The sequence below is a fragment of the Musca autumnalis genome, unplaced genomic scaffold (genome assembly GCF_047663935.1).
Source record: "Musca autumnalis isolate F117 unplaced genomic scaffold, ASM4766393v1 scaffold_1, whole genome shotgun sequence".
Taxonomy (NCBI): domain Eukaryota; kingdom Metazoa; phylum Arthropoda; class Insecta; order Diptera; family Muscidae; genus Musca; species Musca autumnalis.
The window spans coordinates 145060848-145080667 of record NW_027411644.1 but is presented as its reverse complement, the minus strand read 5'-3'; the positions used below and the strand labels follow the sequence as shown (position 1 = coordinate 145080667).

Genomic DNA, 19820 nt, shown 5'->3' with positions numbered 1-19820 from the left:
CGTCCTAAAACCAAACCAAACCAAGTAGGGATAAATCTTCTCCATCTAAGAGGTTATGAAGACGATCGTTGGTATTGTTTAATGTCTGTTTTGTTATGCAATGCAAAAAACATTAGTCGTCTACAAGTTACTGGACTTGTACAAATTTGTACAAATTATTGAGTAAACGAACACACCTATTTTCATGTGAAAATTAAATATGAGTGTTAGTTTTAAATATATTGCACGTATTCTTTGTTGTATTCAAAATGAAATTGGGTATTATACCTGATTCCTTACACTTTATAAATAAAGTCGTCGTTGATTGTATACGTGCTAATCGCCTGTTACATTTGGTGCATTGTTTAACGATGTTCTGCGTTTCTTTATTATATTTTTGTTTAATATTTTTATAAAGCTGCATGTTTATGTTGTGATTTTTCGGCGTGCCTTCCGTGTTTTAATGTTGTGAAGTTATTTTTGACATTTGGACTCTATTTTCTTTGGCTTTAACTTGGCTTGAGGTCATATTAAAAATTAAAAACAAATGGTTTTTTTTTTGTTTTTATTCTTATTATTTTTATATTTCCAATATTTCGATCATCTTTGATTATCATCCCAGGGATTGACTTAAAAAAAAACAAGAACATTGATATTTTTCTTTTTCTGTTTAACATCAGAATTTCATCTTCCACTCGTCACGAATTGCAAATATCAACTAAAGAAGGGTTCGGTATATCTGTGCACTGTGTTCTATATCCGTCTTATAGTTCATTCTATTTTCAATGAGAACATTTACAATGTGCAACATTTCTAGCATATACCTTCTTTTGTAATTAGACTCCTGTGTCAAAATGACCACCTTCTTAAAATTTGGTATATGCCCAGTTAAAGCGCAATGCTCTGCTAGAGCTGCTTTTTGCTCTAAAGGTCTGATTTTTGCCTTCTGATAAGAATTGTGACCACTTATCCTCGTTTTTAGCTTTGTCCTCGTAGTACAAAAATAAACCTTTGGGCATATATTGGAATTGTCACCATTGCACTTGATTTTGTAAACTTTGATATTTACTAAGGAGGTATTTTAGATTTAGTGCGACTGAAAAAGTTGTTATTAGTGTTGTTACATTTTAGTGCGATGTGATATTTGTCTTTGTCATACAGATTTGAGTTTGAAAATCGCTCAGAGAAGAAAGGTACATATGTAGATTTTTTGTAAATTTTCTCAATTTTTGGTATTTTGATATTTTTGTTGTTTTTCACATTTTTTTTATTTATTTATTTATTTATTTTCAAACTGAGCCTGTCTGTATAGGCTATGTGTTCCCACCCCTCATACCAATTGCGGATATTATTCGAATGTTCGACACAACTTTCGAAAACGATATCACATTCGAAGAATTGGCAATTGTTTTTCGGGTGTACACAAGCACGTTGTTCTTTTGTTCGTCAAAAGTTTAAAAACGATATCGTTTTCGAACATTTGGCGAATGTTTTTTCTTCACAAGAAAAATTGTTTCGAGAAACATTTTTTACTTTGAAAATTTTTTTGTTTCAAAAAAAAAAATTTACGTTGTTTGTAAAAAATTCCCATTTGCTTTTTTCAAATAATTTCGATATAAATGCTACGTATAATATAGACAATAAGTGTTGATAAAGACAACATATGGGTAGGTTGCCAAACACAAGACAACAATGTTTATCAACAGTTAAATATCGCGTCGCAAACATAAAGAAATAAAAACGGAAAAGGTACATAACAGAAACATCAAGAAACTCCACAAAAAATGTTTTTCGCCACTATCGTCAATCATTCGCTAATAATATTATTAACGATATTCGAAATCGAAGAATTTCCTGCCACAAACTGAGCGACGAGTGAATCGTTTTTAATTCATTCTCGTGTGTCGTTCTCGAACAAAATATCCGCAAAACTCTCGAGAAACATTCGAAAACGATATCGTTTTCGATAGCAATGGTATGGGGGGCAGAAGTACAATAAATTGTTACAAAAAAAAAATACATACATACATATAATAACGCCTAAAATTAATTAAAACCCTAACCCTAACGCACATTTTTTTGACAAATAGTAACAAAGCTGAAGCGATTAATAAAACAAAAAGTGACAAATTGCCAATAACGACAAAGAGAGAAAAATTTATTTTTAAGACAGTTCATTGAGATACGTAATTAATCTTTTTTTAAAAGTTTGTTGAGAAATTGAAAACGTTTTCATATTGGGTGGCAACGAGTTCCACAATCTAGCAATTCGGATAGAAAAGGAATTCTCGAAAATCCTTGTGGTAAAGTAATTTATTTGAACTTGAGAGTTTCTAGAAGACGACAGAAACTGGAAAAACGGCAGGAGATATGAAGGTTGTCCATGTTTAATTAAATTAAAAAAGAAACAGAGGCATCGCAGTTCAAGGAACCGTTCAAACGATGTGCCTAAAAACAGAAAGGAAAACTGAGAATAATTATTTCTGCAGCGTCTACCATACACAAATTTTAATATTTTATGATAGCAGGATATAAGTTTGTTTATATTATTCCTGGTGGTACCCAATATTACCTCAACACCATAAAGCATATGAGGCATAAGCAACGCATGCGCTAACATATACTTAATTTGTGTTGGCAAGATAACATTAAGACTGTAGAGCTTTTTTAGAATTAAATTCAATTTTGAGCAAATGTGAGATATGTGCGAAGAGAACCGAAGACCATTGTCGAGTGTGAACCCAAGAGAAGAGAACAAATTGGAGGAATTAATAACATTATTTTGAACAGATATGCTGAAAGTATCGAAATTACGCGAGTTATTGAAGACCATAAATTTAGTTTTATTAATGTTAATGGTTAATTTATTGGTGGTTGCCCACTCACAGATGCGACCGATATCGCCATCTAGCTCAGATAAACAATCATCAACAGTACCAGAACACGTATGATATATTTGAAGATCGTCGGCATAAATCGCTATATCAGCACTTTGGACAGAATGACACACATCATTCACATACAACATAAACAGTAATGGGCCCAGAATAGATCCCTGTGGAACCCCTGCACGTATTGGACAAAGTCCCGACAGACGAACATTAGACTGCACATATTGAGTGCGTTCGGAAAGGAACGATAAGAAGAGTTTGCAAGTTGAGCTGGACACATTGAATTGATGGTAAAGTTTAGAGCAAAGTACGCCGTGATCAACGGAGTCAAATGCCTTACTTAGATCCAGAGAAGCTAGTATTGTAGGATTTTTGCGATCAAGACTCCGCCTTATGTCATCTGTAAGCTTTATCATGAGTGATGTAGTACTATGATGTTTTCTAAATCCAGATTGACGGGGATCTATCAGGGAATATCGATTTAGATGCTCCATCAACTGATCTTTAATTAGCAGTTCAAAAACTTTGGACAACGCTGGGAGAATAGAAATAGGGCGATAATCTGAACAACTAAGTCCAGAGGTACCTTTCTTGCGAATGGGAGTAACTCTTGCTAGCTTCCAAGCCGTAGGAAATTTGTTAGTCATTAAAATTGTATTAAAAACATGCAAGAGGTGATGCTGTATATACGGAAAAACAATTTTAATAAAACGAATAGGTATACTATCAGTGCCCATGGCATTGGACTTAATTCTAAATATTGCACTGTGTAACTCGACGAGGTCGACATTTCGAAGATATAGACTGCCATGACGAGAGTCAGAGAAAGAGCTAAGATCAGGAACAGATGAAGACGAAACGGATGTAAAATAATTATTTAATAAATCAGGATCAATATCACAGAAATTATCACAGTTGTTGTTAGAATCAAGTCCACCAGTTGACCTAATTCTAGACCACAGTCCTTTAGAGTCAGAAACGCCATCAAAAAATCGCATACCATACGAACGTTTCACCCGCCTCAAGGTGTGCCGGGCTATAGATCTATACCTTTTATAAATATTACGGTTTATGTCACAGTTGTTTTCCAATACAGCACGATATGCCAAATCTCTATTAATAGTGGCTTGCCTAACCTCTATATTATTAAACCAAGGGGGAGTGATGTAGTTAATTATTCTAGTTTTTTCAGGAATATGCTTGTCATAAAGCTCAATTAAGATATTGTTTAAGATAGATATTTGTACATCAGAGTCATTAGAGGTGTAGATTTGACCAAAGTTCATGGAAGAAATATCTGCAAATAAATGATCGACATTAATGGAACTATAATCACGATAAGTTTTATAGACAGATTCACTGCGAACATGAATGTTATATTGCAATAACATAAAAGAATGGCATGAGTTTAGAGCAGGGAAATAAAATTGACTGCTACGTAAAACTTGTGACGGATTACTAACTAGAGCATAATCTATAAGTGTGGTGGTATTTCGAAAAAAATCAAAGTGCGTCGGCTTATTATTATGAAGAACAGATAAATTACACCTAGTAAGCAAAAGCTTAAGCAACGAGTATTTCCTAACATTAGTTATATCACAGTTAAAATCACCAAGAATTATCACGTTAGGATATCTTATAATTATGTCTCCAATATGGTCCTCCAAGGCATCTATATCTCCTCTGGGCAAGTACACTATCCCAACGACGAGAGTAAAGCTATCAGAAGTAATTTTAAGAAATAGTAATTCACAGAATGTAGGATCAGACACAGATAATAGAATTTTAGCCTTAAGGCAATTTGATACATAAAAACCTACACCCCCGCCGCGCATTCCAGATCTGTCATTTCGGAAAAACTTATACCCGGGGATATTAACGGCTTTGCTGGGAACATAAGACTTTAACCAAGTCTCGGTAATGCCGATAATGTTTAAATGTCCACTGCATAATAGTCTACTTATCTCGTCGAACTTGGTTGACAAATTACTGGGCTTTAAGGACTGAGCATTGAAGAAGCCGATGTTTAGGTAACCGCGACGCGAACAAAACCTCTTAATGTAAGAGTCGTCACTGACAATATCACCGATTGAGCTAGCCGAAATCATCAAACCATATCAAAAAAATGTGCGCTAGTAAAAATGATAAAAACAATACAAAATGTAACATATTGATTGCCATTGAAAATGCTGACTATACTAAAAAGTGTCAAGAATAAAAATCTACTTAAATTTGCTATAATCGGAATCGACAGCATTTGCTGTCTTATCCGATTACTAACCCACCCACCCATCCATAACGAGACTATATTGACAGTAAACAGTGCAGGATTATAGGGATGAAGCGCATGAGCATGAACGTCGCGTCATGAACTACACCCCTATAAGCTAACCCACCCACCCTACCATAACAATATATACTTATCAACCAACATGAGGTGTCCCAAAAGTTGGAGTGTCCGTTGGCCCTGAAACATGAGCAGTACTCCTCCGGCCCAATCTGCGATGTATCACATCACCATCATCATGGCCAGTGATGAGTGTCGAGAGGTCACTCAACTTACAGAACCGGGTTTCTCCACTATTAAGCAATACTTTAGCAGCCGGTACTGAAGGCACCAAACGGTAACTTTTAATTTCCTTCTTCCTCATAAGGTCACGACAGAGATACTTAACTTTTCTCGCTGCAGGAGCCAGATTATCATTGAGATAAATTCTTGAATCTATATCCGTAGGCACTAATTGATTGAGTTTGAGGTTTTTCTTTGCCAAATATTTCTTCATTATTTCGTCCCTTTTTATTGCAGAACAAAACTTTAGCAACATCATTTTCTTGGATTTCCCAAGCCAAAAGCAGCTATCAAGATCACCAACACACAAATCAGCCCCAATAGCCTTGGCGATATTCATGGCCATTTGCAGTGGTTCAGAAGTCGAGGGCAGACCATGAACCAATATATCGTTTCTGCAACGCTGTTGCCTAGACCTGTGGGCTTCAGCATCAAATGTCTCAAGTTTACGATGAACCAAAGTACGAAAATCGTTGTTTATTTTTCTTTCATTCTCGACGACGTCTTTTATAACAGATAAACTGTTATCAATTTCCTGCTTAATTGTCAGCAAACTGCAATCGATTTCATTTTTAATGTTGACTGGCAGAGTTGAAATAAGATCATTGAGCTTGGAAGTTAACTTGTCAATCGCCTCCCAAATTTTGTTATCATCAACAATGGTAAGGGCTGAACATTCTTTACACCTCCATTTCAATGTTTTATTCTTAGCCAAAAGATTAAACAAAGCATCTGCAACACCAGAACATTGATTTCGATGGTACCAATTATCGCAGATATAACAAGAAACACCACCAGTTGTTTTTGTCACTCTCTCGCTGCATACAGGACAGACAGCTGTTGTAGACGGAGCCATATTGATGCAAAGAAAATACACAAAGCGAAGACAGCAAAGCGGCTTTAGTGCACAACAATTTTTGATCAATGAGTTTATAGAGCTTGTTGACGACAAACAAAAAACATGATGTTTATCAGGCACTGGATACAGTAATAGATATTATTAACGCAAATTAAGTTCAGAATAACTTTTAGTTATATTAAAAATGCAAAAATAGTCAGCGGCTGTAAATATTTTACTCTTGCATGGCACAGGGTTGCCAGGTCAATTTTTTTATTCGAAGTGTATCAGTGACGAGAAATTCCACCATAAAAATCTAAAAATTGTCCGAAAAATTCTTAGGATGAACGATTTTCCTAATAAAACCAAGGCTTCGGAATCGAGCCATTTTTGGGCAGACTCCGACTCCAGTCCAATTTTTTTCTCGACTCCGACTCCAACTCCGGAGTCGACTCCGAAAATAAAATTCACAAATTACAGTCATTTCAGTTTGAACTTTCAAGATACATTACATTGGGAGGATACCAAAACATAGTTGTTCGTTTTTTTTTTCGTTGACAATACAGAATACAAAATAACAAACCAGGCATATTTATATAAGGTAGAAGTGACAATCAACTGTATCCTTACTTTTTTGTAAATTTAGTTTTCAAAATGTAATAGGGTCTATTCGAAATTTACTACCATAAAATACTGCTTTTCATCATAAACGTGTAATAAAAATTACCTACGAGAGTTCTATTTTAGAGGATTTTCAAAATATATTTATGTTTTTCCTAAGAAAATTTTTTGTAACGACCCTATTATTCAATATTTTCTTTGGCAATTAATTTTCAATAACAACAATGTTGTTTTTGTAAATTTGTTAGTTGTTGTAATTCATGCATTTACCTTGTATAAATTTGCCTTGGTAACAAGCACTTCAACATGAAAATCGAAATATCAAATTAACATAATTACTGTCCGGTAACACTCTTTGTAATTTTTTGAGTTATGGAAAATTAACGATATTTTAACACCGCATCGTGATAGAAGACCAAAATATCCTATTTCCCCTTAACATACACTTTCGTGGTTAAGGTTACTTGAAGTTCACATTTTTAGGGTTTTTTATGATTTCACGATTTTGCTTGAAAACGGTAAGTCCTATCGAAATAGGGCTAAAGAATATATTGATTGTGCAAAAACTGACTAGAGGATTGACCTTTACAATTTCGTAGGTTTTACCATTTTTGAGATATAGAAGTTTAGGTCACATTTTTAGGTTTTTATTATTAGGTTTTCAACATTTTGCTTGGGAACGGCAAGTCTTATCGAAATGGGTCTGGAGAAAATCATATAGCTGTGGAAATTCTCTACAATACTGACTTTTGCAATAATTTCCTGAGTTCTACTATTTTTGAGATATATAAGTTTATGTTGGTAAATTGTAGTCATGACATATTTTTATAAAGAGGCGATACAGTCAGTGCTAGAGTTGCGTCGTTCATGAACGAACCGGCTCAAAGGAACGATTCCGTAAAAAGAACGAACGGATCCGTATCCAGTTCATACTTTTATATCGTTCATTTAGATACCCGATGGACGAGTCATTGCTACTTACAAAATTAGCAGCATTGGTTTTGGAGTTAAACTCTAAACAAACGCTGTGTTAGCGCAAGCAGCACAAATTTCCACACAAAACAAACAATGATTCAGAGAGCTACTCTCGCTCAGTAACTCACCTCATTCAGTAGCACATCTCGGTCATATCTTTCTTTTGCATCATTCGTTCATCTGGTTCTTTCATATCAAAACCACCACCACTACGTTCAGAAACAAAACCACCCCCATTAGCACACAACAAGCACGTAACACAACAGTTGTGTCATTCGTGAACGAACATTTTCAAAAGAACGATTCGGTGAAAAGAACGACGTAGTCATATGCAGCAGAGAACGAACGACTTCAAAAGAAAATAATACAGTCAAATGTATTGTTGAACGAAAAAGAGCCAACGAACGAAGTAAACGACCCGGATCTTTTTGGTGAACGGAATGAAAAAGATCGATCCGCTCAATGAACGAGATTGCCCAACACTAGTCAGTGCAGAGAAAATTTTCACTGCTACAACATTTTCTTTACATTATTTCCATAGGACTTGTGGTTTTAAAGCAAAATCGTGAAAATTTAAAAAAAAAAAACCCTATAAGTGTGAAGTTTGACCGCGATTTATTTAAAAAGCCCTCCGGCTATTGCAGTTTCAGAATTCGCGAAAACTTCTCAGGTGTAAGCTCCTTCCATTTAAATTTGGTTAAGGGGCACCGTGGTAAGTCTTTCGTATGATTTCCCTTAAAGTACTACAAGGTCTTTCAAAGAAGTCCAACAGGTTCTTTTAGAGCAGATATAAATGACTTCTAATAAAAAAAACAAGAGAAGACCAATGAGTATTCCTTAAAATGACCTGTAAATCTTCTAAAAGATCTTACCCAAGTATATTTGGAGCATGCAAACATTATTCCAATCAATTGACCCAAAAATGCTTCCGATATGCATTTTGTAGTCAAAATAGACATTAAGAGGTTTTTTAAACTATGATCATTTAAATAAACTAAATTGATTTGACAAATTTTGATAAATGTAGAACAGATTGTTGCCCGGAGTCGGAGTCGAGCTTTTTTTCACGACTCCGGCTCCGACTCCAGCAAAATTTGCTAGACTCCGACTCCAGACTCCAACTCCGACTCCGAAGCCCTGAATAAAACCGTTGACGAACTAATAAAAAATGTAAAAAAACAACGAAAATGGCAATATTGAACCAAAAATTGAGAAAATTTACAAAAAAATCTACATATGTACCTGGCTTCTCTGAGCGATTTTCAAACTCAAATCTGTATGAGCAAGACAAATATCAAATCGCACTAAAAAGTAACAACTTTTTCAATCGCACTGGTTTACAAAATCAAGTGCAATGGTAACAATTCCAATATATGCCCAAAGGTTTATGTTGGTACTACGAGGACAAAGCTAAAACGAGGATAAGTGGTCACAAGATCAAAAGGCCTAAAAGCAGACTTTTACATCAAAAAACAGTTCTAGAAGCGCATTGCGCTATAAATGGGGATACACCAAATTTTAAGGAGGTGGACATTTTGACACAGGAGTCTAATTACAAAAGAAGGTATATTCTAGAAATGTTGCACATTATAAATGTTCCCATTGAAAATAGAATTTTTAATTTATTTCAATTCTCTTTCGACCTTAAGGCTGTACACTACAATATAATGCCATGATAATTTAAAATTAAGTAATTTAATGGAGGGATAACAATACTACTCCAAAACTCAATTACTATGTATAAAAATATAGGTAGAATTATAATTAATCTATATTGAATATAAAACATTTTGATTGATTGAATTATTATACTCCAGGAAATGAAAGGGATGTTAAACTACTCCATAACAAAATTACAGAGCTTTAATATAAAATAAAATAAATAGAAATAAATAATAAAATTATAATTTATGAAATATTTTGATTTTAGTGAAATTTCTAAAATGAAGCATTTAATGCAAGCAATGGAAGAATTTGAACTACTTCAATAACAACTGCGTTCACACATGAATATGACCACCAAATCGTTCATACTAAAAAAATTTTCAAGCAAATCACGAAGTACGGGTACACCCACATTCATATGTATACGCAGCACATAAATTTTACATTGTCTCATAAAGAAAAATGTTGAGTATTTAGTGGACCATAAAAAAATTAAAAAAATGATTTAAAGCACAAGATTGCAAAAAAGATATTGAATATATATATATTGAATATAAGACGGATACAGAACACTGTGCACAGATATACTGAAGCGGATATTTGCAATTCGTGACGAGTGGAAGATGAAATTGTTGTGTTAAACAGAAAAAGGAAAATATCAATGTAATTACAATTTTCTACTTTTTTTACATTGTTATAAAACAAATGTTCTTGTTTTTTTTAAGTCAGTCGCTGAGGATGATCATCAAAGATGTCCGAAATATTTTTTGTTTTTAATAAAATAAATTAAAAATTAAATTAAATTTTGTCTGCAACTGCGGTTGTTCGAGTTTAGGTCGTGCCAAGTAATTCTCAATCAGAGTGTTTCTTTGGACAAGTACCTATTTGAGCGAGCAATTGACACTTGGGTATAAAAAGTTTCTTGTTGAAAAAAAAGAATCAACGGAACTGATGAAGATCTGTGGCGCAATCCGAAACTATAGTCTTCCCTGCTTTACCCCTTGGTAAACCTCGCCAATTTTTCCCACTAATAAATTAAAGTTGTTTTAATAAAATATTAAAACAACGACTATGGGATTAAGACTGACTTCTGGGAAAACAAAATAGAAGTCATCATCCCAAATAAAAATGCCAACCCTCCTGAAAATAAATGTAATTATCCTTATATTAACTATTAGTATAATTGTAAATAAATAAATATACAAGAAAAAAGTCGTAGGGGCAAAGACATCCAATTATATATCTTTGTTCAAATAAATTAGAAATATTTTATACAGAAACTTACGACCTTTTCTTGCAAGGCATATGGTAAGTACTTTTAAGGACGACCCACTAAAAAATTTTCAAATATTTTAATATAATTTTTAACTATCATATTTTTGTAAAAAATTGATAACAAAAAACTTGCGCTGCAGATACAAACTGTAAAGAAGTGTCACATTTCTACATCATATGTGCGGACAGATCTATAGATCCCACTTCCGTGTTTGAAAATTAATGGCGTAATAATACGATATTTCTTTTCTTATGATTAACTTACCTTGAACAAATCTGGTGCCTTCTCCAAAGTGACATTAATGAGTTCGCTCAGTTCACTGGCCACTGTAGCAGATATATCTTCAAGAGTTAAAATTCTGCGGATAATATATTGGAAGAACTCGTTCAAAATGGAGCCAAATGATTTATTATATACTGATTCTGGCAAAACATTTAACCACACATTTTTCAACAGCTCCATTTGACGTAAACATTGGCGAACCAACTTTAAAGGTATTGGACCAATCGAATGTGTATCGGAAATGTCTAAAAATTAATTAAGAAGATAACATGTTTTAACGCTTGCGTTTAGTTGACTTACCTAAATTATTCATTATATCCAAAACAATACTCCGTTGCGTATCCTCCTGGGCTTTAAATATGCGCAAGCCAGTCGACTGTAACGTTTTTACAAGTACTGGATGTGCCGGAATACCCACATCCGCATTTTTGGTAACCCAGTGAGCCAAAAACATGCAGTTATTGTAGAATAGCGCTGACTGCTGAGGTATGCTTTCTAATAACTTATCGTAAATTTTCGGGACATCCGAACAATACGTAGTGAGAATAGTCGATATTATGGACAGAAATAAGTTCGGTTCATTATCACTTTCATTAATTTCTCGGCACGGATTAGAAGGCTGTCTCAATATTCGCTCCATTAACTTCGTCAATTCCTATACAAGAAAATATGGGTGTTATATGTAATTTTAACTACTTTGAAGTGTCTTACCAAGGTACCTTTCGAAATCATACATTGCGGAAACAGCAATATATTATTTTTTACTTCATCTCCGGTATTTCCATCTGAAATAGTAATCATATCCTGCAAATCTTTTTGCATTATCCCTCGTGCACTCTCCATTATTTTCACTGAGAATCTTTCTTGAAAAATTATATTGAACTTTGCAGAAAATGCTGTAAATTCATTATTCTTGTGTGAGTCTAAAAAGTATATATCTTTCAACATTTGTTGAAACAGTTGAAGATCATCGAGCAGAGTCGACTCTCGATACTCATCCATTGTCTCTGGAATGGAATGCATCAAACATTCTTCTATCAAAAGCTTCATAAATTTATCTCTTATATGGCTTCCAATTATACTAAACACATATCGATTCGCCGAAACCTTAATGTTAATATTTTCCAGACATTCAAAATGTGATTTAATGTGCGTGAACACTTGTTTGTATGGAGGTCGAAGACTTATGTTGGCGGCTTTAACGGAATACGATATATTTATCTGAAAATAATCATCCTTTTCAGTAGAATAATCCACGGAAACTGGTTTCGTTATTATCGGCACTATACAGTTCTCCAAAAGGAAATCGCACAATTTCATAGGGTTGTAACGGGCCTATTGTTATGAATTTATGAGTTTTATTGTTATATATGTAAATAATATGCCTACATACCTCAAAAAGCGCTAGAACTGTGTCCTGCAACTGCGATACATCCTTCGAGACTTGTAGATTCACACTCTTTGCAGAGGGAAATGTTTTTTCTGAAAATTTTACTAAGTTTTCAAACTTTTGCTGCAAATTTTGCTGCAGAATATTTGCCTGTATGTGATACCTTACTTTAATTGTATCGTAGCAATCACATTTCTGAAATAATATATCCACATCGGATGAGCTTTCACAGCATATTAAGCTCTTAAGTTTCCCCAATAAATTTAAAGCCTCCAGATAATCCTTAGTTGCATTGGCCTCTTCCAAACATTGAAAATATTGGTCTATTTTTAGTAAGCGATAAGACAACTTAAGCCCCATTGCAACTTCACGTAACTCTTCCAAACATTGTGTTAATTCTACGTTCGCGCTGTTAAGCGCCAATCGAGCGTCACTTTCAACATTTTTGAGCAAATGTTCGGTTTCCCTCAACAATGATTCTCCTTCATCAATATACACGTCAGAAGTGGTATGATTAGGTATAAAGTCAACGTAGTTATCTTCGATATGTTTTCGTATGCGATCCTGAAATCGCCTTATCTGTTCCAGAATCCTCACAATGCTTGTTTTTGTGCCTTCCGCCGAGGAAATTCCATTTAAATCCTCTTTACAGAGCTCTGCAATGGTAGTTACCATTTTGACGCGTTCTATGGGAATAATAAAATGTCCACTAGAGATGGTAAAATATTGATATCACTACCGATACAATCAATATTGATTTTTTTACCTGCGTGAAATTAGCAACGAAAGTTAGCAACGATAACAAAAGTTATCGAAAAATACAGGGTGACACAGAACGCCCAAAATTTGCATTTAATACGTTTTTTCAACTGTGGGGACGAAAAATACCTACGAATATAAAAATTTAATTTATTTATAAATTAAAAAATAAGCTCCAATGTATAAACGTACACAAGAAACTATAAATAAAAGGAAAGAAGGAGTCCTCACGAGCATTTTGGCATACTCCATATGTTCCAGGTCAGTTTTTTGTGGAACAAAGTTTTCAATTTTCTGGTTTCCAACTGGTGGTCAGGACAGAAAATTGGCTCTGGAAGCCACAATATAAAAACGTACACAAAAGTCTCAACGGAATATGAAAGAGGGAGTCCTTATGAGCATTTTGGCATACTCCATATGTTCAAGGTCAGTTTTTTGTAGAACAAAGTTTCCAATTTTCTGGTTTCCAACTGGTGGTCAGGACAGAAAATTGGCTCGGGAAGCCACAATATAAAAACGTACACAAAAGTCTCAACGGAAAGAGGGAGTCCTTATGAGCATTTTGGCATACTCCATATGTTCCAGGTCAGTTTTTTGGAGAACAAAGTTTCCAATTTTCTGGTTTCCAACTGGTGATCAGGACAGAAAATTGGCTCTGGAAGCCACAATATAAAAACGTACACAAAAGTCTCAACGCCAAATGAAAGAGGGAGTCCTTACGAGCATTTTGGCATACTCCATATGTTCCAGGTCAGTTTTTTGTAGAACAAAGTTTCCAATTTTCTGGTTTCCAACTGGTGGTCAGGACAGAAAATTGGCTTTGGAAGCCACAATATAAAAACGTACACAAAAGTCTCAACGGAATATGAAAGAGGGAGTCCTTATGAGCATTTTGGCATAATCCATATGTTCCAGGTCAGTTTTTTGTAGAACAAAGTTTCCAATTTTCTGGTTTCCAACTGGTGGTCAGGACAGAAAATTGGCTCGGGAAGCCACAATATAAAAACGTACACAAAAGTCTCAACGGAAAGAGGGAGTACTTATGAGCATTTTGGCATACTCCATATGTTCCAGGTCAGTTTTTTGGAGAACAAAGTTTCCAATTTTCTGGTTTCCAACTGGTGGTCAGGACAGAAAATTGGCTCTGGAAGCCACAATATAAAAACGTACACAAAAGTCTCAACGGAATATGAAAGAGGGAGTCCTTATGAGCATTTTGGCATACTCCATATGTTTCAGGTCAGTTTTTTGTAGAACAAAGTTTCCAATTTTCTGGTTTCCAACTGGTGGTCAGGACTGAAAATTGGCTCTGGAAGCCACAATATAAAAACGTACACAAAAGTCTCAACGGAATATGAAAGAGGGAGTCCTTATGAGCATTTTGGCATACTCCATATGTTCAAGGTCAGTTTTTTGTAGAACAAAGTTTCCAATTTTCTGGTTTCCAACTGGTGGTCAGGACAGAAAATTGGCTCGGGAAGCCACAATATAAAAACGTACACAAAAGTCTCAACGGAAAGAGGGAGTCCTTATGAGCATTTTGGCATACTCCATATGTTCCAGGTCAGTTTTTTGGAGAACAAAGTTTCCAATTTTCTGGTTTCCAACTGGTGATCAGGACAGAAAATTGGCTCTGGAAGCCACAATATAAAAACGTACACAAAAGTCTCAACGGAAAGAGGGAGTACTTATGAGCATTTTGGCATACTCCATATGTTCCAGGTCAGTTTTTTGGAGAACAAAGTTTCCAATTTTCTGGTTTCCAACTGGTGGTCAGGACAGAAAATTGGCTCTGGAAGCCACAATATAAAAACGTACACAAAAGTCTCAACGGAATATGAAAGAGGGAGTCCTTATGAGCATTTTGGCATACTCCATATGTTTCAGGTCAGTTTTTTGTAGAACAAAGTTTCCAATTTTCTGGTTTCCAACTGTTGGCTGGTTGGCTCTGGAAGCCACAATATAAAAACGTACACAAAAGTCTCAACGGAATATGAAAGAGGGAGTCCTTATGAGCATTTTGGCATACTCCATATGTTCCAGGTCAGTTTTTTGTAGATCAAAATTTCCAATTTTCTGGTTTCCAACTGGTGGTCAACACAGAAAATTGACTCTGGAAGCCATAATATAAAAACGTACACAAAAGTCTCAACGGAATATGAAAGAGGGAGTCCTTATGAGCATTTTGGCATACTCCATATGTTCCAGGTCAGTTTTTTGGAGAACAAAGTTTCCAATTTTCTGGTTTCCAACTGGTGGTCAAAATTTGCGCCAAATTCTTCTTCTTCGCCATCCACTTTGTGCTGTTAACTTCTTATTGATAATGTGCATACACAATTTGCGACAAAACAACGCACTTTCTTCTATTCTTGTATTCTAATCCCTCTTTTATAGAAATAATATACATATATTTAAAAAATGGAAATAAATTAGTGAACGTTTTAGCATGTGGCATAAGTCGTGTTTACATTAGAACTTTTGCAGGATTTACTAAATGCAGTGCAATGTAAAACCGAAAGCACAATAAACAAAAAAGTTTTGCGTCATTTAAGGCTTGTATTTTGGTGAAAAGATAAAAAGTTAATTTTTCACCTAAATACAAGGTCTATAGCAAGAAATCGGAATTCGCATTCAAAATAGTTTATATTCTTCTAATAGTTTGTTTGTAATTAAATTATGAAAAATGTACTAAAATGCCTTTATAGCAGGGTCACATTAGAGTTTTTTTGCCGGGTTAACCCACTTTATGAAGACTTATTTGACCTTTGCGCTATCGAGTTGACATTTGAAACCATTTAAAACCTGTTAAGTGTAACCGGGTATGTAGCATACAACTGTTGCCAAAAGAGATCGATGTTACACAGGCAATACTCAAAGCACCAGCACGCACTTTCACTCCGGCCTTCGCACTCGTCGTTGGGGGGGGGGGGGGGTCCAGTGTGCTCCAATTGCCAATTATCTCAATATGCCAAGAACAAATTCATCTCATTAGTATGCGTGCTATTTAAAGACATCATGAAAAGGGAAACGGATAGAGAATCCGACAGGAAACGGACAAAGTAAAAAGAAGTAAAACGGAAACAGAGGTGAGTTTCCATAGTGAAAATAAGAAAGAGTCAGCCATGATGGAAGTTTTCCAACATCAGAGAGCTGTTAGGAGAAAAAAAGGAAAAGGGAAACCAAAACAAGTGACTTGGACAACGAGCTGTTCTGTTGTCAACTATGCCCTCCCATCCATGGTCGAAACAATCCATTTTCATATGATTTCAGTTATGACCCCTATAGCGCCAAATACAAGCTTACCCTTATGGAATCAAACAGATGGGTTTTGAAATTTACTCACAACTCATATTGATATATTTTAACAGAGAAATTCAATTACATAAATATCCAGAAGTGGATCGCAAAACTTGTCTTATAGATACATATGATCGCACCATGATCTAATAATTGTTTTAAGAACAATGAAAAGGAAGAAGATGAGGCAACCATCTCAAAAAAACTTAATATAGATAATATCTGCTTAATATATAAATTATATTTAAGAAATAGTAATAATATGAGAATAATAATATTTTAAACCCAAGTGGGTATATAAAAAAATTGATATTACAGAAAAGAAAGTAAATATAAAACTTAAAAGTGAAAGATAGAGTAAATTAAGTGAAATCTATCTCCATGCAACAGAGTAATTGGAGAAAGATCCCAATTCGTGTACATTTAGTTTCCGTATGTGCAAAGTTCGAGGATCTCAAAAAAAAAAACATCTGATATTCGGGCATCAAAACATAGGCTTGACTTAGGGTGACTAACATTTCTTAAATAAATTTCTAAAAAAAGGTAGATTAAACTATTTATAAGACTTAATCACAATGGTTACTGTGCAATAATTTGATTCACAAACTAATGCGAAAGGGAAACAAAATGTTGGTCACTCTGATGATGATGATGATAATCCGAATACCAGATCAAAACAAAAAAAAAAAGGAAAAATGAGAACGGAGAACGGCCACTTGCACTGTTGATATTAGAAATTTTGTGATGAGTTAATGTTGATCCATACGGCAATGCTAGATGAGACGAAACTGAGTTAAATCAGGAGAACTCCCAAAAAGAGTGGATGTTTTCAGGGTACAGATGAGAGATTGGTGTCAACATTAAATGCGGTAATTTGTTACGCAGCTAACAGAGGTATGTTGTTAGCACTATCTCAACACTTATTAATGTAACAACAGCCCTATGCCTGCAAGATCACCAATCAACATAATTCTTGTAAATCATACACTTAATGATCATCACTAAACTGACATTTGAAATCGAGTGGATTTCGTAAATGTAAACATAGTATAAGTTTACATTTGCTTCCATTGCTTAAACGTCAAATGAAATCCAATGGATTTCAGATGAGTTTTCATTTGACGTATACGCAAAGGAATTGACAGTTGAAATCGAGTGGATTTCGTAAATGTAAACATAGTCGTAGCTTGAACTGTAAAACGCGTTTTACACTTTTAATGCAGGTGTTTTGGAAATTTAAAGGCTTTTTACATTTAAGACGTTTTATAAAACATGCATCATTTAAGTTGTCAGTTCGATACAATAACTGTGAAATAAATGACGTTAACTTCCAAAACACCTGTTTTAAGTGCAAGTGTAAAAGGCGTTTTGAGTCATTTATTTGAAAGATATGCTTCTTATACTACGTTTACATTTACGAAATCCAGTCAACTGTCAATTTCATTGCTCAAACGTCAAATGAAATCCAATCGATTTCAGATGAGTTTTCATTTGACGTATACACAGATGAGTTTTCATTTGACGTATACCCAAAGGAAATGACAGTTGAAGTCGAGTGGATTTCGTAAATGTAAACGTAGTATAAGAAGCATATCTTTCAAATAAATGACGCAAAACGCCTTTTACACTTGCACTTAAAACAGGTGTTTTGGGAGTTTACGTGATTTATTTCACAGTTATTGTATGGAACTGACAACTTAAATGATGCATGTTTTATAAAACGTCTTAAATGTAAAAAGCCTTTAAATGTCCAAAACACCTGCATTAGTAAAACGCGTTTTACAGTTCAATCTAATACCTGTAGTGGCGCTTGCACCAGTAGCTTAGGGTGTTTTTGAATTTAACATTTCCGTTTCCTTAAATAACATGGAAGACAACGCCATCTATGTGTTTTTAGCATTTGATGGAGGAAATTACCTATCACATTGTTGACGTTTTCCCTGCATTTTCATCTTGATAGTTTTCTTTTCTTATTGGAATGGAAACCTAGCTTGGGGATCCTACCGAGGTGACAAGTGCCCGAATCTATAGGAGTTCGGCCATTTTTGCTGCATCATCCATTAGTGTTCGTTGTTAAAAGATTAAATTTTCTATAAATGCCGAAGTTGTTGTGTATTCTAACCTTAAAAAAACGAAGTGTTAACTTTATTTGATTTAAAAACATATATAATATATATGTATTTTCTTTTGGCTTGAAGTCATCAAGCACTGATGTGAGTACTTTGATTTTACGGGAATATATTGCAATGAGAATATTTCAACTAAGGTTAACAAATGTTCTTAGATTTTTGGATGCACACACAACAATTCTGCCTTTGAATAACCAATCGTACATTATCCAATTATTTTTGATGTTTAATGCTGAAACATTGATGGTAATGATTGCTACTCTTTTCTTTTGAATTCATCTTCTAATCATTAATTTATCTGGCTTAGGTTTATTTGTGGTGATCAAAGCTTTTGGGTGAAAAGCAACGCACATAATCAATAGCTTTCGCCTCTCTCTCAATTTTTGTCACACCTCCTGTTTGTTGGACCGCATCAAATCAGTTTTTGTCGATCGTCGCAGTATGAACACGTATGATTTGCCAAAGTAGAACGCAAACGGGTTTTATACTTGATGGGAAGAAACGCATATCGTGGAGGAGTTGTGATTGCAAAAATCTAATCAGTGCCTATTTGAATTTGGTCCTTATAAAATTATAATTCGGGAATTCCTCCCGGTAAATTATGAATTATTGATGTGGACTTCCCCGGTTTTTACGTGGAATGTAAACTATAATGAAGAGTTTGGTGAAGACGTGCCTATAAACGAATAAAAATACTTTGGAAGCAGTGAAACCTATAATACCCGCTGTAGAATTATCAAAATTGTGAGAAAATTATAAGTCGATAATACAATAATTAAGTTTGCTTAAAATTGAGGTTAACTTCACAAGATTTATATCATAGTGCGCATGTAGATTATTACCTTCCATTTTTTTTTTCATTGTTGTTACAAATTTTAAAGAAGAGATCAACCAAAGTGCAAAATATTTAATATAATATCCAGGAAGGGTGGATGGAGAGGAGACAAAAAAAGTCCCGTTGATTCGTGTACAGATCGCTAATCAACATAGTAACGCCATCAACAGTCCAGGTACAGAAAATTGACAATTAAGTTTAGTGATGATCATTAAGTGTATGATTTACAAGAATTATGTTGATTGGTGATCTTGCAGGCATAGGGCTGTTGTTACATTAATAAGTGTTGAGATAGTGCTAACAACATACCTCTG

The 19820-nt window shown here is 34.6% G+C and overlaps 1 protein-coding gene across 6 annotated transcripts in view; it reads right to left on the bottom strand.

Annotated features, from left to right (window-relative positions):
• LOC141387395 (centromere/kinetochore protein zw10-like) overlaps positions 1-19820 on the bottom strand; it is a 76146-nt gene that overhangs the window by 33597 nt on the left and 22729 nt on the right. For 4 of the 6 annotated variants that reach the window (XR_012408557.1, XM_073957023.1, XM_073957062.1 and 1 more), the window contains 4 exons: positions 12490-13172; positions 11808-12431; positions 11397-11751; positions 11079-11341 (listed from right to left, as the gene is read on the bottom strand). Coding sequence is in view for 5 of the 6 variants with exons in the window: in XM_073957023.1 (XP_073813124.1) it covers positions 11079-11341; positions 11397-11751; positions 11808-12431; positions 12490-13172 (1925 nt within the window). In the remaining variant the exon portion in view is untranslated. Of the gene's footprint in view, positions 1-11078; positions 11342-11396; positions 11752-11807; positions 12432-12489; positions 13196-13252; positions 13376-19820 lie in introns of those variants that run through there. The other 2 variants (XM_073957042.1, XM_073957051.1) reach the window with 2 other exon arrangements.